This window comes from Callionymus lyra, chromosome 5, assembly GCF_982586985.1.
Source record: "Callionymus lyra chromosome 5, fCalLyr1.hap1.1, whole genome shotgun sequence".
Taxonomy (NCBI): Eukaryota; Metazoa; Chordata; class Actinopteri; order Syngnathiformes; family Callionymidae; genus Callionymus; species Callionymus lyra.
In genome coordinates this window covers 16,725,789-16,751,619 of record NC_141822.1, presented here as the reverse complement: position 1 = coordinate 16,751,619, position 25,831 = coordinate 16,725,789, and the positions used below count along the sequence as shown (strand labels likewise).

The window sequence follows — 25,831 nt, the reverse complement described above, 5'->3', positions numbered from 1 at the left end:
GCGCGTCGCCGCGGCAACGCTCCGAAAAGCTCTTCTTCGTCTCGGACACGGAGAAACACCAGCAAAAAAAAGGGAAAACTGGAGACTTGACATGAATCTTTGTAAACTTAACTTGTGCACTTGTTGACCTTAAACGTTACTCAGGAAGGATGTACATGTACTTTTGAAACAAGGCAATAATCTTGACCGTGAACTCCAGTAATTCCACCTTTGATGTCAACAATCGACACTATTTATTTGTCTGAAACTTTGGATACTTGTATTTATCTTTGTGTTGATTTGACTGTGTATTGCTATTTATTTCCTACTGGTGTTTGTATCGCTGAATAAAACGTGTTTTGTCAAATTTGACATTTCGATTCATTGAATGAAGAGATTAAGGGTTAAGTCCCTGTTTTGAGCGGAAACTGATGTGTCCAAGACATGATCCCTGAGGAACACCCTCACTGGTGATCCATTAAATAAGAGTTGGACCTTTTATTGGCTCCTCCTTCAATTCTTCCAGGTATGTTGAGGGGGATTAACTTGTATCTTAACTCTGCTGCTGCCCATAGAAGTATTGATTTATCATATGTATTTCAGACCAAATGTTTTTTTAATCTATTTACTAAAACTTTGGAACGTTTGGTCTAAATTGAACTTCAGGCAAAAAGGATAAAACAATACAATTTGGGATAAAATGCTGTAAATATTTATTTAAGTTTAAGAAACTTTCACGTGTTTTTAATACATTTTAAGTTTTTAATTGACTTCAAGACACACCTGCAAGCTCTGGCACTTTTTGTTAGAATTTGAAAAGATAGAAAATATGAATAAAAAAAGTTCTGCAGGTGAAGAGCTTATGTGACACATTAAAAAAAAAAATCACAATAAATATCTTCAAATATCAGTTATCATCATAATTGACTTCCATCCCTCCCTACTGTTAGTAAAAAACAAACAAAAAATAGACAATAGACTCTCTTCTCTCTCACAGCAGAAGACCGTTCACAGTCTGGTTCTGCTTGAGGTTTCTGCCTGTTAACAGGAAGTTTTCCTTCACTACTGTCACTCATTGTGATTCTCTTTTTTTCTCTTCCTGTGTGTGTCTCAGTGTCTTGTGATATTTATATCTCCAAATATTATACACAAATACATATACACTCTACTACATGAACAGACGCACGCGCACAAATACACACACATGCATATGTACACACACAATTCCACACGATCATGCACACAGACATAGACAGACAATATATACAGACACACACTCGAACACACACACATTGTCACAGAGAGACTCACACACACACACTATCAGACGCACACACACACACGAACAGACACTCACACACATACAGTATATACACACACAGAGTGATACACAACATACACACACTCATACAAACACTTGTTAACACACACAAAAAAGGAACCACATACATACATACTCACACAGAGTGATACACAACATACACACCCTCACACAAACACATGTAAACATTCACACAAAAAGGGAACCACACACAGAACACAACAGATGCTCACACACACATACATACAGTGGAGTTTCACGCAGAGGTGGTGAAAGTAGTAGAAGTTAAAAAAGGTTTTTGACCGCTGAGGCAGAAACCTGCTTAGAACCAGTGATGGTTCAGATCTTTATGTTCCTGATGTTTGTATGTGACTCGACAAGTGTAGTTTAAACTGCAGAGTGTCTTAAAACTCTAATCATTTCTTATAAAGTTGAATTTAAATGAACCAGGGGCCTCAAACTGCAGCCCGTGGTCTATCTGCAGCACATTAGATCTCTTCTGCGGCCCTCAATTTGATGGTCAAGATCAAGCAGATTTACAAACTAAAATAAAAAATGAATAAAAGAAAAATGGTGAAACCACACAAAAGTCAACAACACATGCATAAAAACAAAGTTAAAGAGCCTCACAGTTGTGTTTGAGACCCCTGAACATCTCTAATAGAAACCCAGTCAAAGGTGAAGGATGTCATGAATGAATAAATGAATAGTGTTTATTTCAGACATGTCAGTTTAAATCATCAACATCACACTTCACATATTACATGCATGTCCTGAAAGGGAATAGCGGGAGAAGCTTATCTAGTCCCGCCCCCTTTACCCTTAGAATGAAATCATATCTTATACTTGCGCTTATTTCACTTTGGCGTAACAGATTCTTGTCACATGACTTTGTCGATCAGACCAATTGGTGACTTTGTGACACCTACTGTTGTAATTTTGTTCTATGTCGTGTGAGAGAGTCCAATAATAATAATAAGTCCAGTCTACTTATTGTATGTTGGATGGTGTAAGAGCCATTTTTTCTCAGTTTTCAACTTCGCCATATCCTCACTAATTTTGGCTACGTAAACTCGCATCCTGGCCACGATCTTGCGAATTGAGGAGATGCCAGAGCACATCCCGACCACAGCACTCAGAGTAGTTGCCTTGCCTTTCTGTTTCTTGTTTCCAGACATAGAGTGAAGATCCCACATCCCAGGACAATGATTCCAATGGTCATGAATGAGAACATGTCCACGCCCTCGACATCCTCCACATCCACTGCAGCAAAGCACACGATCTCCACTTTTCCCAACTGTCCAGGATGACACGAAGGTCCCGTCCAGGCATGTATGTTCACCTTAGTCGTTGTATTTATCCGAATCTTCCTCGTTCCTGATCTGGATTATTTTCACTTCTTCTGCAGATGCTCCATTGGTTTTGATGTAGATCCTGAAGTTTGCCATCCAGGTATGTTGTATTTTGCCTCCTTTCTTCAGTTGGTGAGCTTTCCTGGCGATGTCTGCGTTTTTCTTGGTCACGTTCTCATTGATACACAAACATCAGACCCTTTGAGCTTCACAATCTCAGCACCACTGCTCGGGTACCAGACTCTCTCTTTCTGGGTAAGAGGAAACACACTTCAATGTTGTTTGAATCCAGTTCGATGCCTCTGCCATTCAGGAACTCCTGCATCTCCACAGATTTGATTCCAGAGTCATCAGGCTCTGTGGCTTTAGATGCAGCTCTTGCATAACTTGGAGGCCGGATTTTTTGTCCCGTCATGATAACTTGTGTTTTCCCTGCTGGTCCGACTCCTCGACTCTGTACCCCAAAGTTTTTATAAGCAGATCTTATTTGCGTTGTCCTCCCGGAGCTGTTCGATTTCAGTCTTCAGCCTTTTGAAGAGGCTCTTTCAGTTTTTTTGAGTTGTTTTTTCATCGCCATCAGGGTTTCAATCAATAATTTAGACTCACTGTCAGAGCTCTCCTGGTGTTTTTGGTTGGATTTAGGTTTAACCATTTTTGTCTCATGGAAGAATTGATAGATCATCGACACAACTGCAACAGATGAATCCGAGACAGCGGCTCAGAGAGATACATGGAGGTGAGAGTGGAGCCTACAGGTAACTGCCACACCTGGCCGCCTCCTCCTCCATCATCCTGACAACACATCGGTCTGGAATTCCTGCCGGACTCACTACGATCGGATTCATCTTCATAAACACGACCCGCAGCTCTGGAGTACATGCTCAGCTGGTGCCGCCGCGAGCTACAGTCACTCCATCAACATCTTCTTGCATCTGTCACTTGAAACACTTGATCCGTCGCACTCTCACGTCACGACACCCGACGCAGACGCAAGCAGTCCATGATCCGTGGCCTGGAACCAGGTTCTCACGAGGTCAAAGTGAAACAATTAAAACTGATGATGTGTCAACGTCTCTGACACGTAAGATTTGTTTCTGTACTAATTCAGTTTACCTGTTAAGTTAAGGAACCTTTTTACTCTCGTCACGATGATGACATTTTGTTCAATATTTGAACATATAGACTCTATTTGGTAACTTCTTCACAGTTCTTTTTTATTTGGAACTTTATTTTGTTTATACCTAATTATAATACACATTTAATCTGTTTATGCAGTTGTGTTTAAGTTGTAAATGTAAAAATACGCAAAAAAATATTAGATGCCGAAATGTTTACGTTTCATCTTCTACCTACAGAACCCCCGGAGGTTAAATGAATATATGTCTTGAGTGTTTACACATGTGTCATCATACAAATATATTTATTAATGTACTTTTGATATTAATTGTTGACTGAGTGATCGATCCAGAGACCAGACGCAGAAGAAGATAGAGCTGAAGAACTTTGAACGATGAATGAGAATGACTTGAAGTACTGCATGAATATCACAACATACTAATATCTGGGGATATAAATATAACAACATACTCATTTCTGAAGATATAAATATAACAACATACTCATTTCTGAAGATATAAATATAACAACATACTCATTTCTGGAGATATAAATATCATGAGATACTAATATATGGAGATAAAAATATAACAAGACACTAATATATTGAGATATAAATATAACAAGATACTAATATCTGGAGATATAAATATAACAAAATACTAATTTTTGGAGATATAAATATCACAAGATACTTATATCCGAATACATAAATATCACGAGATACTAATATATGGAGATAAAAATATAACAAGACAATAATATCTGGAGATATAAATATAACAAAATACTAATTTTTGGAGATATAAATATCACAAGATACTAATATCTGGAGATATAAATATAACAAAATACTAATTTCTGAATATATAAATATCACAGGATACTAATATATGGAGATATAAATATAACAAGATACTAATATCTGGAGGTATAAATATAAAAAAATACTAATTTCTGGAGATATAAATATAACAAAATACTAATTTCTGGAGATATAAATATAACAAAATACTAATTTCTCGAGATATAAATATCACAAGATACTAATATCTGGAGGTATAAATATAACAAAATACTAATTTCTGGAGATATAAATATAACAAAATACTAATTTCTCGAGATATAAATATCACAAGATACTAATATCTGGGGATATAAATACAACAAGATACTAATATATGGATGTAATAATATCAAAAAAAGATTAAAAAAAAAACTAAAAAACATTAAAGAAATCACTTTAAATGGGAATCAATATTGCCATAATGTACTTCAAAATGAACATGAGAATCATGCTGGTTTATTTATGATTCATTGATATTTGTCTGAATAATACTGCGACTTGGCTCAAACATGTTTTCAGAGTCAGTTACTGCGCCCTCTAGTGGACACTGTTGACTCTCTTCAGCTGTGACCTTTAGCTTTGCACCATCGAATGCTCAACAGCCTGGATCAGAATCAATTTCCCCTCCAGTGTAATTTACATTAGCGTTAAACTCCATGTTTCCTCCTACACCATGTCCGAGTCAGCGTTTACCGACAACAGTGTTTGCACAGCGAGCGACAAGTCGCGTCCCAGCGCGTCAGGTTCACGCGGGCGGAAGAACCCGATTAGTTCTGCTCCGTCACTCCGCGGCCGATGAAGGATAAACAGTCGCCTCTCGCCAAACAATTGATCGTAAAAAAGGTGATTTACAGGTGGACGGTCGAGGGTTCAGACGCGGTCGGCCGGAAAAAGTCGGAGTCGGACAGATGTCAGCGACGGAGCTGCTGCGCAACGTTTGAAACCAGAGACGCTAACAAAAGTTTCCAGGGAAGTCCCCTGATATTATGAAGGAGCCAAGGTCTCCAGCAGTTAAGTTCAACTAACTAGTCAATAAAACTTTGTATATTTTTACTTTTTTATATGTAAATATTTATCTTTCATTGCAACTCTTGGTTCCAAATGTTATGCTCCTGATAAAATCCCGATCATAAGTTGTTCTCTGAGAGTTAAAAGAATACATACACACAAACCTCAAAGTTAGCATCGCGGCGACTTAGCTCGAGAACACGGCGTTACAAGGGTGTCCTGATCGTAATCCAGTCCAGGATTTATGGGCTTTCTTGGACAAGGATCTCCCCGAAATAACTCAGCTTCATGCTCTTGATCTGGAAAACAAAATAAAAAGTCAATTGTATCTCCGGGATACTTCAGGACTGTCGCGGAAAAACCGCGGCGCCTTCTCAGATGCTAATCAGACTAACAAAAAAGATCCCTTTTTTTAATAGATATTTTGGAAAGAAATATCGTCAGAGTCTGTCACATCCTTTTACAATGACTAACCAGCTGATCTGTAAAAAAAAAAAATGCAGATAAGTTGTTCTTTATTCTCAGAGCTTTTCATTATTAAAGAGACGAATGCTAAGAGTGTTAGCTTATTAGCATGTGTTTCTCTTCTCTTGTGTTAGCGAGCGAGGTGAAAGGTCAGGGATCAAAGTATGTCGGTTCAGCAGTCGTTAGGAAACAAAATAAACTCAAGATTTTTCTGCTTATTTTGTTTCCATTTTCCCTCAAAAACACATTAATACAAAAACAATCAACACAAGAGAAGTTCAATTATTTAATTTCTCATAATCTCTTTCTCTACGGCCCGGTATCAAATGCCTCGTGGACCGCTACCGGGCCAAATCTGGTCGCCAAGTTTTTTTTATGTGGCCAAAAGTGTGGAATCAAAGTAAATATATGTGCATGTCTTCATAACTTCCTCATGTTCTTTCTTTTTGTCACTCACCAGTTCTCTAAAGATGTGTTCCCTTGAAGAAGTTTAAAGGAAAAGGTTTAAAGATAATTTGGGTGATTTTTCGTAAAAATCTGACACCGGGTCAGATTCTAAAGCCAGACAACAACAAAGTCTTGAACTCGTCTGAAGTTTTTTACACCTCAGTGATCGGATCTCGTCCTCAGACACATTCTTGCTGCTCAGGTGTATTCCAGGAGATAAATGTGTGAAGCAGGCGTCCCTCAGGGCTCCACTCTCGGCCCTACCGAGCAGTTTACTTTGTCTTATCTCCGTCCGGATCTGGCTTCGCATGCGTGATCGAACAGAGCCGCCGCTTAAAACCAACGCGACTCTGGACCCGGAGGACAAGTTTTCTGACAAAAGCGTCTCCCACTCAGACACGTCGCTCCACTTTCTCCCGTCGCTCTCGCATTTCTGCCATTCCTGTCGTAACCTCGCCGCGACTCGGAGACGGAGACGGATGAGTCGAGCCAGAGGGGAGGGAGGAGGTCCAGCCTCCAAGGTGTTCCTTCTGCTGCTGATGAGAACGTGACGTGAGAACCTTTGTGGACATTCTTGTCAACGTTGTCACAGTCTGGACTACGTGTACTGATCTGGAGTCAGATGTTCGGGCATTTGAAAGTTAATCTCTGAAAAAAAATCTAATTTTCTAGATCCCTGGAGCGACTTCACTCACAGTTTTTACTGTTCAAAGAAACCATGAAATCAGATTTGATGATTTATAATTCAATTTAAAAAAAAAAATCCAAAAGAACGTTGTTTCATTAAAAAACAACAACTATCTTTTCATGAAAATAGTTGCTTTAATTAAAAAAAACACAAAATACAATCAAATAAAACATTGCTTCAATTAGAAGGTGCTTTAATAAATAAAGGTTAAGTACTTAAAAGGTAAATACATAAAAAGGTTGCTTGAACAAATAAAAATTTTTTTTAAAAAAGTTGATTGAATCTAATAAAAAAAGATGCTATTATTTTTTTTCCTAAAAAAGTAACTTAAATAAAAATCTTCAATAAGAAAAATCTACTATGAAATATAAATTTTCAATTAAAAAAGTTGCTTTAATAGATAAAAGTTTCGCCAACCAAAGCAATATATCTACATAAAAAAGGTTGCTTAATAAACATTTTCAATAAAAACAAAAAATCTAAAAAGCAGTTGCTTAAAAAAATACTATTTAATAAAAAAAAAAAAGGTTTCTTGTAAATGAAAAAAACTTCTTTAATTAAAAAAATTAAACTCTAAAATTATTGGAGTAATTTTCTTTTGTTTTTGGGGCCACATTATGGGTAGATTATTGGTGTCTTTATTTGAAGGAATTAATTTTTTGACAAATTTGTCAAAAACATTTATTTTATTGATTCAACTTGTTTTTGTAAAATTATTTTTATGATTTAAAAACGAAATAATTGAAAACCTTGTAGCGATATCTTGCTGGAAAGTAATACAACTAACGACTATTCTCCAGTCTGTCATTGCACTGAGGCCCCGGCGGCACCAGGAGGGCCCGACACACCGAATTACAAAAACTCATTTGTTTATTGTTACATCAGAAACGTCGTCCTCTGACATCACTCCACCGTCGTGCGCCGTCGCTTCTCGGCGTGAACTCTGAGCCAGACGCCATTAATAACGGCGGAGCCGCCTCGCCCTCACTCGTAAACATTCAAGATGGCTGACACCTGTCCGCGGCTACGCTAGCAGCTAGCTCGTATCTTGATGACGGAGTTAAGCAACATTTTATCAGAGGTTTTTTCGTGTGTATTTAGTCAACAGTTAGTGGAGATTCCACTAAAGCTAAATGTTAAGAAGCAACTCTAGGTTCAGTCGCTACAAACCAGAACAAAAGTTCTGAGCTAAAGCTAATATTTCATTTTAATATCATTAAACCTCCATGTGTGGAAACTTCAGATCCACTCCAGCCCAGCATGCTCATAAAAGGAGAGTGTGCAGAAAGAGGAGTCCACCGTGCACGCCCGTCTCCCTCCTCAAGTGCATGCTTCAAATTTTCCCCCCAAATCCCACTTAGCTGCTGCTCCGACTTCAAGCTTGAGCGAGGAAATCCTGCGTCAGATACACCGCGAGATAGAAAGACGCTTCCTGCCTCCTGAACCCCGAGTCCTGCAGACACACTTATTAAAGACACGTCCTCGCTCCGGGCAACCATCAGGATCCGCTTTGATTCAGAGGGCGGAGTCACCGGGTCAAAGCCCAAGATTGAGGAATTCACGTCTTGAATTTAAAACCTGCTGAAAATCCAAAAGAAGTTTAATCGATACAAGTCGTTTCAATAAAAAAATCTGCTTGAACAAATAATCTTTTTGGTGTTTGTTTCAAATGATGGGTGAGAAATGTGTGTCATTATGTCTTTTATAATAAAATAATAATAATTTTGACTAATGTACAAATGACATTTGAAACTTAATCTCATTTTCTAGATCACTGGAGCTACTTTTACTCACAATTCTTCCCTTTCAAATTAACTATAAAATTAGTTTTGCCTATTTATTTCAATAAAAAAGTTACATTTACATACAAAAAGGTTGATTTAATACTAAAAGAAACACATTTTAAAATTAAAAAAAGTTGCTTCAATAAGAAAAAAATGAATAAAAAAGTGCTTTAATAAAAGAAAGAGGTGCTCCAGTCAAATAAATAAATAAATAAAATGATTGGTTGAGTAAATAAAAAGTGGATTAAATAAAAAAAAGTTTTTTTTTAAATATTTTCAAAAACTTATTTTAGTTACTAAATTAAAGATGAAATAAGTTTGTAAGTTGTTTTTTTAACATAGTTTTTTTTAATTAAAATATAAAAAGTTAAAAGTAGTTTTTTTATTAATGGAAAAATAGTTTTGAAGTAAAAAGAAAAGTTTTTTATTGAATTTAAAAAGCAGTTTTTTTTTATAATTGAAGTGAAAATTGTTTTCAAGTCGTTTTTTTCTTTTGTTGGTCAATATATTGCGTTCCATAATATTTACAGGAGACACTGGAAAGCTCCGAGCTGATAGGAATCGATTATTATTTGTTAATTGTTACTTATTATTCTATAATCAGTTCAAATCTAAATATTACTTCAAGTTGGTTTTCTTTGAAAATATATATGAAAATGTGACAATTTAAAGTATCAATTGAATATTTCCAATTGCTCAAGGGCCCCTGAGAAAGGTAACCACACACCTGGTCTAGACTGCAGAGGTGCAGTTCTGAACATGGCCACAAGGAGCACCAAGCGGAGGATCTCTGGTCGTGCCGGAGAATCAAACCAACAGGTGACTTGACTGTCAAGGATCTTCCAGTTTATGGGTCCATCTGTCCATGACCCCAACTAGCCGGGACCCTTTAGCAAAAGAAGGGACTCAAACGTGGGAACGGATCGGGGCAGGAAGCCTCAGATACTTTGGTTCTTGACCAAAGGGCCCGAGGCCACGATGAGCTGCTGGATCAGGCAAAGCTGCCCTTGATGCTCCAGAGTCCGTCCAGATGTCGGAGATCAGCGAACTTTCCATCTGCAAAAGTTCATCTCCCGCCTCGTCTTCTGCGAGAGAACCCGTGACCGACTGACGGTTCTGGTTCTGAGTAGTGGACGGTGACAACGTTGCAAGTCGACCCAGGGGTCAAGGAAGGTCATGATTGCCTTTAGACGGAACCTTCTCAGTCCCATAATGCACTGCAACAGTAGACACTCACAGTTCTCGCATCATAAGTACGCCCCCCCCCCCCTCCGATCCGGACGCCAGAATTCAACCTTCAACCCCACACTTTGACAGGAAGATTGATCCTCAGCTGTCAATCAAAACTAGTGTGTCACAGGTCATGTGACTGAAAGTACAGCAGAACGCAAACTTTCACATATAAATATATATATATATTTATTAATCAATTAACTTGTTCATTCCTTTGTTCAACGTGTCACACATGACGGTTGAAGACACAACCAAAACATTATGACCACCAACATTGTGAGGGAGCAGCTCTGAACTTTCTTATCACAATGTGGAATCATTTAGCATTTTCACATAAAACATTTTATTTTAGCACTTATTACTATTTTTAATGTATTGAATACATTACATTCTAGATTAGATTCTAGATATTTTAATGATTTAGGCTAAATTAAATATTTTTTAATTTCTTAGCTTTTAAATTCAGTATAAAAATGTTGGTCTAACGATACACAATTATCTAAAAAAAAACAACTATCTTTTAGTATAAATTGTTTTTTTTAAAGAACGTATACTGTGAAATAGTTCATAGTCCATTTGGTAATTTATGTATATATTGTATTAATTGTAACTCATTATTTTATTGATTGATCCATACATTTTTATTAACTTAATTTGTTTCATCTTTGGTTTTGTACATGAATTTAATGATTATCAGTTTATTTACTTTAACTTAACTTGTATTATTTTATATTTATTTAATTACTAATTATTAAAACAAAATATTTATTCATGTATTATTCATTAGATCATGTATTAAAAGAACTTCATTCACAAGCATCAGTTAAGATCCAAATGATCCTCCACAGACTTTTTTAAAATCCATTCACGTATGAAAAACCATCGATTCGTCAAAGTCATTGGATTTTTATTGCCACAAAAACGTTGAAATGCTGTTAAAAAAGCTGATCTACGTAGAAATCCTTCTTTTGGCAACAGATGTGAGTCGAACAACCACGTGAAGACGGTGAAAAACTGAACCGACAAAACCATTTTTCGTTTTTTTTTTACTTTGATGTGGTTTAAACTCGTGCACGGAGGCGTCGACCGGACACGTGGTGAAGGAAGTCAACACTGAAGAAGAAGAAAGACTCGCTCAAGACGTCTCACGGCGGATCGATGATGACAGTGAAGCGGTGAAAGATTCGTGTCGCGGGTTTAAATCCCAGGGACGTCACATTATGCAAGGTTTTGAAAAAATCATCACGTTACTGGAGCAGACGCACAACAGAGGTGGAAACGAAGTCAGATGGTCTTCATATGTACAGCGAGGATTGGCAGAAGTAAACATCCAACTTCAGACAGTAATACTGAGTCATTCACACACGTCCTGGAGAGAAACCATCACATTATCGGACAAACTTCATGTACAAATCAAACATTTACACTATTCACACGTTGGTTCACTAAACATTTGTGTTGGTTTCACACGTCAGGGATCATCGCTGCCAGCAGTGACGCTCACGGGTCGCAGGTTCAAAACACCATTAATACGAGTTCTTTTTGCCAGTGGAATGACATTTGAAATAAATAATTGAATACAACTTAATAAGCGAGACTCATAATGTACGGCAACAGTTATCAGGACTAAATGACATGATTTTATTGATGAACTTCATCTAAAGTGAATCTTGTCTTGTCTGAAAAGTAGAAGAAAAGATATGTTTTTACACAAGTAACTGAGATGGTTTGATTTTAAAACTGTTTTCTTTTGTTTTTTTGGCTCGTGATTTTTCAATATTTTTCTTAAAAGAATTTATAATTATAATAATTTTTTTTTAATCAAACCAACAACAAATTCGAACAAATTCATTTTCAAAATGAATCACATTTTTGTTTAATTTCTATGAAATACACTTATAATATTAATATAATACTTTCAGCCAATCATGGTGGAAATATTACCCTATTTTTTTATAAAGTTAAAAGGCTTTGAATGAAAAAATATTTTTAATTACATTTTTTTTTATTTTAAATTATTGGAATTAAAATGTCAAACTGTTTGTGTAAAAAAGACAACAATTTTGCAAAAAATCGAATTCAAAACTTAATTATCAAAAAAAAAAAATAAAAAAAAAAAATCTACCTTTCAATATAGAAATCGTTTAAAAATAAATAAATCTATGCCTTTAAAAAAAAAGTTATAAAGAAGATATAAGGTTTCATTTGCAATGTTAAATTCAACATTCAATATTCTGATGGCACTGATTCACTTCCTTGTTGTTTTTAAAAGTGAGGGTTTTACGACTGTAGCGTCACCAGAACATTGTCAATAAAAAAAAGATTTGCGGACAGAGAACAGAGATGAAGCCTGACGTGTTCAACGCTTAACTCTCAGTATCAGAGCTGCGAGATTATCTTTAGTCTCAGTATCAGAGCTGCGAGATTATCTTTAGTCTCAGTATCAGCATCCGAGCTGCAAGATTATCTTTTGTCTCAGTCTCAGCATCAGAGCTGCAAGATTATTTTTAGTCTCAGTCTCAGCATCAGAGCTGCAAGATTATCTATAGTCTCAGCATCAGAGCTGCGAGATCATCTATAGTCTCAGTTTTAGAGCTATAAGATTATCTTTAGTCTCAGTCTAAGCGTAAAAACTGTGAGATTATCTTTAGTCCCAGTCTCAGCATCAGAGCCGGAAGATTATCTATAGTCTCAGTCTCAGCATCTGAGCTGCGAGATTATCTTTAGTCCCAGTCTCATCGTAAAAGATACGAGATTATCTTTAGTCTCAGTCTCAGCGTAAAAGCTGCAAGATTATCTTTAGTCTCAGTCTCATCGTCAAAACTGTGAGATTATCTTTAGTCTCAGTCCCAGCATCTGAGCTGCGAGATTATCTTTAGTCCAAATCTCAGCATCAGAGCTGCAAGATTATCTTAATTCTCAGCATCAGAGCTATGAGATTATCTATAGTCTCAGCATCAGAGCTGCAAGATTATCTTTAGTCTCAGTTTTAGGGTGGACGTCCACCTTCAGTCATCATGCAGCAGCGCCCAGCAGGGGGCGCTTCACCAGCACGAGCAATGGTTTCCCTTCAGTTGGCCGGCTGTGAGAAAAATAAACTCTTTTTAAATATATAAACATTATTTACACACACGTCTGAGACGTAGATCTCAGGACGTCCTTCGACGCGTCGCTTCCTTCATGACATGCTGCTGAAATGTGTTAGTGAAGAAAACAAATGGACGTCCTCGTCTCCGTCGCTCTAGGTTAGTAAAAAGTTTTGAACCAGCAGCTCCACTGTCGGCACAAGAACAGAAGCCATTTTCACAGACGTCACGTGCAACAGCGTGTTGGCAGCAGCGACAGCGAGCGTCACAAATCTCCCCGAAACATCCATAGAGCCGCTCGCTTTGATCGGACCTCCCGGACGAGCGGGTTTGGCACTAGAACAGGTTGCTGGTTAGAGTCCCTTCACTCGAACGACATGAGGTTTGCTGGTACCTGGAGACAGAAACACACACCAGTGTGATGGAGATATTTTCTTTCCCTTTAAATAACTATTTTAATAATAATACAATTTTATGTTGCTGATATGTAGCAGTGACGTATAGAACAAGAGAAGTTAAATAAGTATGATCTTTAATTCAGAGCTTTTTTTTCTAATTATTTGATGATTTTATGGAAGTAAATCACAACATCAGAACACTGAATAATGTAATTAACTATTGACATGTCTCATTTTAGGCATACATTATTTATATTTTCAAATAATTAAAACCAAATAAATTGAATATTTTCAAAATGAATGATTTATTTTAAATACAGTTTGATACGTTTATTCCAATTAATTAAAATAAAAATAAAAATCTCATTCTAATAATAATTTAAAAAAACAACTTTTAATTTCAAAATAAAAATGTTGGTATCATAGTATGAAAAGAGTACTGAAATACTTCATCACTACTTTACCAACATGAATTCAAAAACTTAATTATAAAATTATTGGAATATCAAAATCATTCATTTTGTAATTATATGTTTTAAAAAAAAAATCAATAAAAAACGCAAACAACAAACGAAAAAATGTATAAATTATTCAATTAAATGATCTTAAAGAAATCTAAAAAAAACCATTTGAAATTATATTAATGTATTTTTACTTATTTTGCTGACTCAGCAAGAAGAAAAGTTATACTTTTACAATATTTGTTTTTGCTGAATAAAAATGTTTCTGCTCCGTACAGAGAAATTCTTCTTCAGTAAAACGAAAAAATGTATTTAATTAATTAAATTATCTTAAAGAAATCGAAATAAATAAATACATTTCAATAAAAAAAACATTTGAAATTATATTAACGTATTATTACTTATTTTGCTGACTCAGGAGGAAGAAAGTTCTACTTTTACATTTACTTTTTGCTGAATAAAAATGTTTCTGCTCCATAGACATAAGTTATTCTTCAGTCAGTCTTGCAAGTTCTAGATATTTTAAAAGTATTTTAACGCAGACGTGCCTGAGGTCTGCTGCTGCGACACGCTTCCTCCAGGTTCTTGTGCCAGATGATGGCGGAGAACCGACAACCCGTCTGGAACTTGTAAACGTTTCCTGCAGAGAACTCGACGTCAGGATGTCGGTCATCGCGACATGTACCGAGAGCAGAGATTTGTACCAGTACCTTTGTCCGGGTCGTTCAGCTGGAAGATGTTGGGTCTGGCCGGGTCGTCCGGCAGAACCACCATCCATCCGGTCACACACACCTTCTTGCACGGGCCGGACTTGTACTAGGATAGAAGACAAATTGTTCTTTATATATATTTTTGTCATTTTGTTTTATTTCAAATCAGAAACTTTGAGATTTATGTCTCTTTAGATCAAGTTTAAAACGAGACAACGAGCGTTAAATTTCTGGGAAAACCACTGCCGCCCTCTAGTGGTTGCCTGGGTTTATTGCTCTAGTGTGGCGGTAAAAGCAAATAAATAGTAAAGTTGAATCTGAATTAATGTTTAAATCAGGTAAAAGTTATAATCATTAGAAAACAATGTAAAAAACTAAAACCATCAAAATAATGATATTCATAAAGATTTTCTTTTTTTTCTCAATTATTGGAATAAAAAAACATCTCAAATCTACTTTTGTTTTTCCTGCAACATGATTCTGAGTGACTTGATGCTCACATGTTTTCTCTCCGAGGCCCTCAGGGATTTGGCGCCGTAAAATGTGAGTGTTGATCCAGACAGACTGATCCAGAATCTGGTCCAGGACGACAACTGAAACAGAGCAAAAAGAAGATTTATATTTTTTAATTTTAATCTCCCTGCATGAAAGCTGATCTCACTTTTGGCTTGCGTCCTTCCTTCAGCAGCGTCTTCCTGCGGAGCGGTCCCTCGATCGTCACGCCGCCGGAATCACTGCAGCCGTAGCAGGAGTTCCCAGCAGAAGAGCTGAGAGAGAAGTAAAAGTAAACTCGTGTTTAAAAGTGTGAAAAGCCTCCGAGTATAAATGCACGTCTGAAGAGCTGAAGAGCGAGTCGACGACATTTTGAAACAACAGTCTGAGCACCAACAAACATCTAGAACATGGTTCAGAAACATGCATCTTACACACTCCTAACATGGCTTCTGCAGTTTAGAGACACTCATTATGAAGAGAAAAATGTCTTTAAAATTGAAAAAAAAAGAAGTATTTTGTTGTTTTTTAAGTACAATTAACTGCTCTATAAACAAATTAAAAAAACAACATTTGTTGATAAGAAAAATGGAAGCAATGATGGCATTATTAATGACAAAACTGTTAAATGCAATTATTTAAATGTATTTAATTTTTGAAGAGGACTCAAACAGCCCTGTATTGTATTTTAGCTCAAATTAATTTAGAGCCTTATCACAAAAAACACTTTTAATTTATATGTTAATCGAATTTGTTTCATGAAATTAACTATATTTTCTGAAATATTAACTATTAATTATAGTTTCATAAGTTAAGCAGGCAAACAAGTTAACTTCTTGGCTATTTACATAATGAAGGCGGTTGACCCCTGACCTAGAAAAGTGACCTCCTGTGACCTCCGACTGTTCTCATAAACATTATATTCTTGTATTCAGGATTCACACCTGAAAATGTAGCTGCGACTCCTGGGCGAGTTGCGAGGAGGAACCCTCCAGTTGGGACCCAGAGTTGCGTACATGCGCCCCCTGTTGGGCACACGAGTGTAGCGTCAGTGTGGGATAAACATCTTTAGTGATACATGATGATGATGATGATGATGAACTCTGCCCTCACCTCTCCATCCCAGGCGACAAGTCTTCGGCGAAGGAGCTCTCGCTGCTGCCTGTGATGTGAAAGAACGATCAGAAGAGCCAGAGGACGAGCATCGTTGTGACTCACGCTCTTGAGCAAACAGACCTAGCGAGAGGCCGTTGGACACAGATGTGCTCTGGGGGTCGTTCCTGACCGGACTCTGAGACTCCAGGAAGCTGTCGTCCAGCAGGTGGCGCGCTTTCTCTATGGGAAATGTGGCACTTCTGCTCTCCGACATGCCGGACTGACACATCATGCTGGGAGACATGTTTAGAAATTTAACTCTAAAGTCACATCTTCATATTCATCCTCCTTCACACTCACTTGTTGCCCAGACTGTGGCTCTTCCTGTGGTGGGACGGGGGCGGTGTGGGGATGCGGACCCCTACAGAGGCATCAGGACAGGTGGGTCGACGGCTGTACCTCATGGAGACGGACACCTCTGAAACACCTGCAACACATTTTCATCCAGTGTCAAAAAGATTTAACGTTGATGAAAGAATTCATCGAAGGTATTTGAGAATGAAACGACGACTTAGGCCGCACAGGTGTCAAACTGGTCCAGAAAAGGGCTGAGACGGTGCAGGATTTGTATCTAACCAGTCCAGCACATAAAGTTGAACCAATCAGGCGTCTGAAGACAGTAATCAGTTGGTGTTGCTTGTTTAAGCCGACACCTGATTAGTTAACTTATTTGTGCTCGACTGGTTGGAACAAAAACCTGCACCGTCTCGGCCCTTTTCTGGACCAGTTTGACCCCTGTGACTTAGGGTCACATCACCATCCATCAGCGGGGGCCCCAAGAGCACAAAAATAATTTTGACAAATGTTTAAAAATATTGTATCATTTGTTGCAGGGGGATAAAAAAAATAAATAAAATAAAATAAAGTCATTTGGTCAACTTATTGTGTCATGTTTAAACATAAATGTATAACATAAATATATATCAATAATTCACCACAAACTCAGTGTAGCCTCTGGAATGATAATGCATCTGGTGCTAAAGAGTTGGGCCCCAAATTGGATTTAGCTAGGGGCCCCATAATGGCTTGGAACGGCTCTGAATACGAGGAAAACTAAGAAGAGAAATACAATTAATGATGTTCCTGGTCGCCGTGAATGAAGACACAAGTAAGTAAGTAAGTAATTTTTATTTGTATAGCGCTCTTCCAGACCAGGGTCACAAAGCGCTTAAACAATCAAAACAATACTCAATAAAATATATACTTAAGATCAAGATAAAACTGAGAACAACACAGGAGTTGCAGAAAATCAAGGAAAAGCCTGAACAAATGTTTTAAGATGATATTGACACTATATTTATTGTTATTCTCCAGCACATTGTTCATCATAGTAATATAATGCATGCGTTTGTTTCTCGCTGCTTCTCTCAGTAAATTAAATATTCATTCAAAACCTGCTTCGAAGTCACGCTGAATATTATAGTAAATACAACTTTCTGTTGTAGTTACAGCATCTCCTCCACAGGATGGCGACAGAGGCACCAAACATCGGCTTCATCTTCGTAAGAAATTTCAAAAAGACGTCAACAGCGTCAGACACGGTGATAATGTGCACAGAGGAGCTTTCATAATTGTCTGTCAACCCACAGCTGGTTCTGGCGGAACAGTGTTGGACCAGTGAATTGATTTAGTGTTGAAAAGAGGATCCAGTGCCAGTGGAACCAGTGAGTCACTCCGGGCCCCCCCCCCCAAGGGCCAATTACTCACCCTGGACAGAACTAGACTTGAGTTCCAGTCTTTGTGTTCGAGCTAAAGTGCATCAGACTCAATAATCAAATCTTATTACATAAAAAAAAGAAGGCGTTCTCGCAGGAGTGATTCAACATTATTGATGCACAGACGGATGTTTTATTTACAGACTTCCAACCGACCAGAACAACTTCTCCCAACTGTTTAGAAAGAATGTTAGTAACATGGCAGCAGATCTCCCGCTGTCTTAATGACTTTAATGATTTGATGATCGGCTTGTAAACGTGCTGCTGGTTCCCATCCACGCAGTAACGTCAGGCTCAGTGGAAACATGACAGAATATAAAGTTTCTCTCACGCCGACCAACGTTTTTACAACGCCACGACTTTAATGGTTTGAATCGTGAGCAAATCTTTTTCTTCCTGTGAAATAATAAATGCAGCAGCGTCACACTAAGACTCACCTAAACCTCCTTTATCCAAACATTAAAATCATCAGTGCATAAAAACTGACTTGTCAATGAAGACGTGAACTTTTGTCTCTGGGCTGAGATTTCCATGTTGAGCCTGGAGCTCATTCTGATGATTGGTAGTGATGAAGCAGATCTTTCTCCTCCTCTCTGTGGCTTTGTGGGATTTCTTTTTATATAAGAGAGGGAGAGAGAGATGGAGAGCTGGCTTCATCCCGGGATCAAGACTCCTTCGTTCATTATTTAATGTGGTTTGTCAGAGAAAGATTCTGGTTTGAATGTAATTAGCATGTAATAGCAGCTCGTCATAACTCTTATTTAAGTATCGTCTCATCTTTTATTTGAGTGTTTAAATTGAAAACAATTTTTTTTCCAGACTTTGTGCTCCTCGTGCTTCACATGAATATGTTTTTGATTAACTAAACAAGAACTGCACGTAGAAAAAAAAAGTATCATTCAGGTGATATATGACAACAACACACCTGATGATTTTCCAACACAATGATGCAGCAGTGGTTTATTATCACCATTTTACAGAATCTAGATGGTTACAAATATTACATAAATGTCATTGTTTAGTTCAACATCTAAACATGTCTTTTGATGTATTAAATTGAACAAGTTGTCTATTGAATGTGTTGAATACAAAAATGCCAATATTTTCAAAATAAAGGGACATTATTTTGTTTTACACTACAATCAAAAAATATCTTGTTATATTGTCTGCACATCGCATGATTGATGATGGTTTTATACCAATATTTTTATATTGAATTTAAAAGGTTTCAAATTAAATAATACTGAATTAAGAAGATTAATGTTTTAATAATTGGAATTAGAACATTACACTATATGTAAAAAAAATACTCGTAATAAAAATAAATTAATCTAATTTTAACTATAGAAACGATTTTATTAAATTTATTTGAATGAATAATGTTATACTAGACAACATTTCAATAAAAAATGTAATCTTTGAAGATTTAATTCAACCATGAAATATTCCAATGGCCCTGATATACTTCCATAGTGAGACCATCAACAGCCAGTAACATCCAAATGTTTGGCAACTATTCAAAACATGGTTGTTCAGTCAAGATACACAAACCAAAATTAACCAAAACATCATCTTTGTCTGGCTGCATCTGCTTCATCACGTCCACAAACGTGTCATTTAGATGCTGTCAACGAACAAACGGAAACTTTCCTCCACCATCAGGTCTCTCGACACGATGATGCAACAATGACTTCAGCCTGCAGCTGCAAAACAACAACTTTTGACCCAATCAACACGTCGTAGAGTCTCCGGATCAATCAGAAAACAAACACGTTCACGTTCAAACGCAGCTGTTTCTTCCGACTGTTGCTGCCATGATCCGACATCTGCTGCTCATTGATGACGACTCGTCCTCCACTTATCCTGATCAAGAGTCACGGAAGAGTCGTCTCCGCTGACACACTCGCTCACGGGCAGCTCTGGACTTGATCCGCTTAAATAATGATGATCGCTGAGAGTTTCATTCATTCACCCTCTGTCAAGTGAGCGCAGGGGCAGCAACGTGAGCGAAGAGGTCCAGACTCTCAACACAATGTAGTCAGTTTGTAGTTTGTAGTTAGTTTTATTCTCCAGAAATATCAACAGGTTTATTTCCACATTGAGCTGCAGCCTCAAGACAATGTTTCCAAAGAACGACTCGATAATAAACTTGAATAAAGTTGTCACACACACACACACGCACACACACACGCGTCTCACTCAGCTCCTGAACTGCCGCTCAGACATCACAAGTCAACTCTGCGTCAGACTGAGGACTCACAGGAAGAGATGCAGTGAGAGGAAGACGAGCATGGAAGTGATGAAAGTACGATCATTACGCTGCCACATCACTGGAGCGTCAGAGCCAGATGTGGAAACATCATGTTTGTTCTGCGGAGCAGGAGAGAGTGAGTAAACGCAGAGGCTTGTTTGTGATGAATGTGCTGGTGGACGAGGCCAGGACAACACTCAGCTCCACGTTATGTAACTCAAGCTGAACAGCAGCAGCCTTCACACACACGCAAACACACACGTGCACAGACATACACACCCTCTGGTGAGTCACTTGAGGTTCCCGACAACACAGATGCTACTTTTGTCGAGAAAGAAAAAGTCATATCGTTTAATCAACAAATGTTTTGGTTTCACGAGGAAGCTCATGATGACAAGTGATGACACACGTGTTGCAAGTTCTCCACGTGTGCACGACTCATTATTAATTAATGGAAATGTATATAAATTATTTTTAAATTGTGTTTTCATTGATTTTTATCCACTTTCCTCATCCTGACCTGCGTGTGCTGTCGGCTGATGACATCACCATCAATCTCAGAGCATGTATAAGATCATCTGACACATGTACTAGAATATTAAGACAACAGGGATGTGGATTATTGACCTGCCATCCCATAATCTAATCTGATTCCTCGACACAGGACGATCAGATGTTTCTCCTAAATATAAACAAGAGGTCAGAGTTAAACTATAAGTGTTACTCTACTGCAGGATAATGTCCAACATTATAATCACAATTATATTGATTTTTATTTTAATGACAATTATTACAGAATTATACATGATCTTAGGGGGAACTGCATATTATTGTGTTTTAATGAAGTACAAATACAAACAGCTTTAACTGCAAAAATCAATGCAACGCTAAAATGAAGTATTATTAATCAATAAAAAACGTTTATTTCCAGTGATGTGTTGGGAAATAGAATATAAAAAAAGATAAATACCATAAATTTAGTTTAGAGTCACTTTAAACTTAAACTTAAACTAAACACTTAGTTTAAAGTGAGTTTAAGTTCAAAGTAAAGGTTCTAATGCGACAATATCTTACATTCAACACTATTATAAAGTAATAAACTGAAAAATGTTGCATTAAAAAGTTCAACTTCGTTCTTCTGACATTGTCCTCTTTCTTCTATATATTTACACCTGAAAAATATTTTTTTTTTCTTTCTGCAAAATAAAACAAAGAAAATCGAATCAAAACACTCATTTGTCCTCATTATTTACTTGATGAAAATAATTAATTAACTTTATATAATTTGACATAATCAACAAATTTTAAAGTAACTTAAATTAATTCAAACGAACATAAAGATATTTAAGTTGACGTGAATTAAAATTTTTTAGACTAACAATTGTAACACTTAAATTTGAAAAAAACATCCTTATAATGACTACACAACCATGTGTGTTAGTGTCCTAGATACAAGTGTAATTTCATTAACACTGATAAAACCATAGTCTTCATCAACATCTGACCTGAAGTAGAGAAACCTGAAGGATGTCGCATCAGCTCCACTTTAATCTTAACATCAGCGCGACAAGAACACATGTAGCATTAGCATCGGAGCTAAAGTCAACTACGACCTCAAAGAACTCTCGTCGCTCACAGACTCCCTCGAGTCTTCTGGTGATTACAGCGTCACGCTTCGCAGACATCCCATCATGACCCCGGATTTCTGTCCCCGACTTCAGCCACAATCCCCCAAACAAATGCACCACGGAGCGAAACGTGGACCTCGGAGGATAAATGAAGAAGTGATTATGGATTACCTGCAAACATCTCAGGCTCCATCCTTTCTTCATGAGAACCATTAGAAACAGATGAACGGCATTTGGGGATTACAGGGAATTAAAGGCGAACAAAGAAACAAACAACAAAAACAAAACATTAGCCAAAACACCACAGTTGGTTTTCTATTTGAACTGAAGTCATTTTTACAACTTTGCATTAAACAACTAATAATTGCATTTAAACGCACATTAAAAGTAAAGAAACATCTGATCAAGGATCAGTCGCTGGTTTCTTTGAAAGACGAACGCGACTCACACTTCTCTCCGACACCTAAACTGAAACTTTCTTTCACATGACATGATTAAATTGCCTAAAATTGCCTGCAAAGTGGATAAACGCATAAATAGCCGTTGCCAGGGAAACGGCTGCAAACAAATCCATGTGGCTGGCCGGCCATTCAGACATGAGTGGATGGAAAAAGATGAGCTTGTTCTCTCCGGGGAACAGTGAAGTTTGACGGCTTCCTCTCCATGGTTCCTTTACATGGATGATGTGAAGTTTAACTCGTTCAGATGTGAGGGCGATACGAAGATACCCCATTACTGTGCGTGTCAATAACTTTATTGTGTTTATTGTGTGCGTCTATAAAAGCTACAATGATAGAAGTGATGAAACTGGAAGTTTATCTTTTAACATCATGTGATATAAAAGGACATGTGTTGAAGGAATCAGGACACAGATTATTATGATGAATTGAGCCTGGAAATGATCATTTTGGCCCCTCGTGTGAATGACTTTGACAGACATGATATACAGGGATGGAGATAGTACTTGTTTTATCAGATACAAAGTGTTGCCGGGACTTTAACAGTCATTGAATTGTTGCTTAAAGAATGAAATCTAATCGAAAACCTTAAATAAAAGTGATTCTTCTATAGTAATAAACTAAATATATAGTCATGGCAGTCATTCGCTTATTACTAATTAGACATTGAATGTTTGTATTTCATACAAAAATGTATTACGGAAAAAAATGGCAGCAAAACGGAAATGAAGCCAAGAAAAGGGTCCAGTTACTACCATGTGTGTCAGGACTGGAACTGATGCCTTGTGATGCGACAGTTGAGACTTTTCATTGCTACTGTTGCACTTTATCCATTTTTATCTTCTCTTATATAGTGATATTTCAAATGCAAAGAGTCTGCAGATAATAATTGTATGATTTGAAACTTAAAGTGACTGTTCAAATTTCGCTCATTTTTCTACTCACCCTCATGTCGACTAAGAGATTATTTTTCTAGTTTTTAATCTCTGTGTGTTTTGGAGTTATACAGCAAATATTTATGTAAATCATAATGTTTGTATAATTTCTCATCTTATTTTCTTGGTACTCGTCGTCCAAACAAGAAAATATTTACCCGGAGTGTTTCCTGTCCGTGCAGCTTAAAACATACAGTACACTTGTTTTATTTATTTGTCGAACAATTCCTCTCGTCAAGGCTTCAATACCAGAGACATTGGAGGTATTCGGATGTTTTATGGACATGCGTATTTCCCTTTAACTTCCTTTTTGGACCCGATTACCTAGGTTGACATGAGGGTGAGTAGAAAATAAGGGAATTTTGGGTGAACTTCCCCCTTAAAATAAAATTACAGAGAGTGAACTGAACTGAAGACTCTGCAACTAATCGCAAATTGGGCGAAACCAATCGTGGTTTACAACTCTTGAAGGAAGAAAACTTTTAACCAACGGCTACAAATGAATGCAAAATTGCTTGATGTAGTTGGGATGCAGCTTTTGCAATTCATGTACAAGCATCGGAAAGTAATAAAAAACCTGGAACAGTCCTATTTTATGATGGTTAAATACAGAGTCATGTCACACTTGACTGGAGGATTAAACCGACTACACAAGTCAAAATGAACAAAAGACTTTGCGAGACACAAACATCGAAGGCAGCATCAAACAACCGAGCGACATCATATCGAAAGCTCCAAGACCCACGGACGTGCTGAGGATGCGTCGGCACCACATCACTGCTGCCGTGTTTGCTTTGGTTGCACAAGAACCAAACATTGGAGGCGACGTGCACGAGCAGGAAACCCTGCATCAGCACTTTGCGGCTTCACAGCAGTGTTGCATCAAAAGCCGAGACGATTAACGCACACAGAGAAAATGACACGCGATTATCTAACTGTGGTGAAGAGATTTTTTCCACTTGTGAGTCTTTGATGTCGCTGTGGTTCATCCTTCTTTAATGACATCCTGCTCCTGGCGGCTCCACGCCATGACTTCACCTCTTCCCCCACTTGCTCCCGCCTCACCCCCCAGACCTCAGCACAATAGAGGGAAACAAACGTGTCCTCATGGAACTTCTCGCTCCCTCGGTGTCCTTGTGTCCTCGCGCTTTACGAGCGGCAGTGAAGTGCAGGTTCCACGTGAAGCTTTAAGGACGTGTTGATTAAGGTGGTTAGAGCGAGAATTACACGCAACTATTTCCACAGATTAGTGTTTATTTACACAAGGAACATAACATCCCTGAGGAGATGCTACCAGACAGGACTCACAATGTTAGAACTACCTTTAAAATGACCAAAAGTCAAAGTTATCTATACTACAAACATGCAAAATACATTTATATTTAAACTATATTGAGAATTCTTGATTTGTACAATGTATGTTGTTGTACCTTCATCACCACATGAGCCAATATATCACAACTCAACACAATAAACGACGTACATTTCCATCAAGACCTGACTCTTACTCTGATGACTCGACTGAATGAATCATTTGAGTCGATGAATCACAACATTTCTATGAGTTTAATCCAGTAATTTTGATTGACAGCTGGCAGATCCTATTAAATCTTGTAGTGCGCCGACTCGACAGGCGAAGCTCATGACGAAGAAAGCAGCCCATTGGTTCATTTTGTAACATGAGCGTGAAATGTGTCTCAAATCGCGCACTTCTCAACTATCAACTCAACTTTATTTATAAAACACTTTAAAAGCAATCACAGTCGTTAAAGCACAGTTGTATAGCACAGTTAAAACACACAAAGATAAAACAATATAAAATAAAACAAGTAAAAACCACTAAAAAACAGCCCCGAGTCTCATGCTGTGTTAAAAGCCAGAGAATAAAAGTGTGTTTTAAGACGAGATTTTAAAAATGTCTTCTCTTCACTTCTCTAAGTGCACTGCTTTACAGTACACTGTACACTTATTAGCGCAGTGCATGCATTTCGACAGATAGTACTGTCTCAAATCAAACACTGTTGCATAAATGACTCGGCAACTTCTTCTTCTACTACTTTTGCAACTGGCAGTTGGGATCCTATTTCTGACTCTTGTTAGCGCTTTACGTAAATTGAAACAATTATTAAGTTGTGTTTAATTTTGTCATTATTATTGTCGTGTAGTTTTGTGGTGAAATCAGTGTTTTTTCTTGAGACATTTACGCCAGTATCTGCTCAGAAGACGTGCCATCAGTGACGTAGATTCCATTTAGAAACGTAGCTTCATCTACGTCACGAAGATGGCGGTCGTTAAGGGTGGA

The 25,831-nt window shown here is 37.5% G+C and overlaps 1 protein-coding gene across 2 annotated transcripts in view; it reads right to left on the bottom strand.

The window, feature by feature from the left end:
- Positions 1–11,126: 11,126 nt before the first annotated feature.
- The window catches only part of LOC148079559 (ras-specific guanine nucleotide-releasing factor RalGPS1), a 58,349-nt gene continuing 43,644 nt past the window's right edge, over positions 11,127–25,831 (bottom strand). For both annotated transcript variants that reach the window (XM_087791163.1, XM_087791164.1), the window contains exons 12-20: positions 16,843–16,969; positions 16,624–16,775; positions 16,501–16,549; positions 16,332–16,412; positions 15,557–15,662; positions 15,396–15,488; positions 14,896–15,001; positions 14,734–14,825; positions 11,127–13,720 (exon numbers count right to left, since the gene is read on the bottom strand). In XM_087791163.1, the coding sequence (XP_087647289.1) occupies positions 13,691–13,720; positions 14,734–14,825; positions 14,896–15,001; positions 15,396–15,488; positions 15,557–15,662; positions 16,332–16,412; positions 16,501–16,549; positions 16,624–16,775; positions 16,843–16,969 (836 nt within the window). In that variant the 3' untranslated portion in view covers positions 11,127–13,690. The remainder of the gene's footprint in view (positions 13,721–14,733; positions 14,826–14,895; positions 15,002–15,395; positions 15,489–15,556; positions 15,663–16,331; positions 16,413–16,500; positions 16,550–16,623; positions 16,776–16,842; positions 16,970–25,831) is intronic.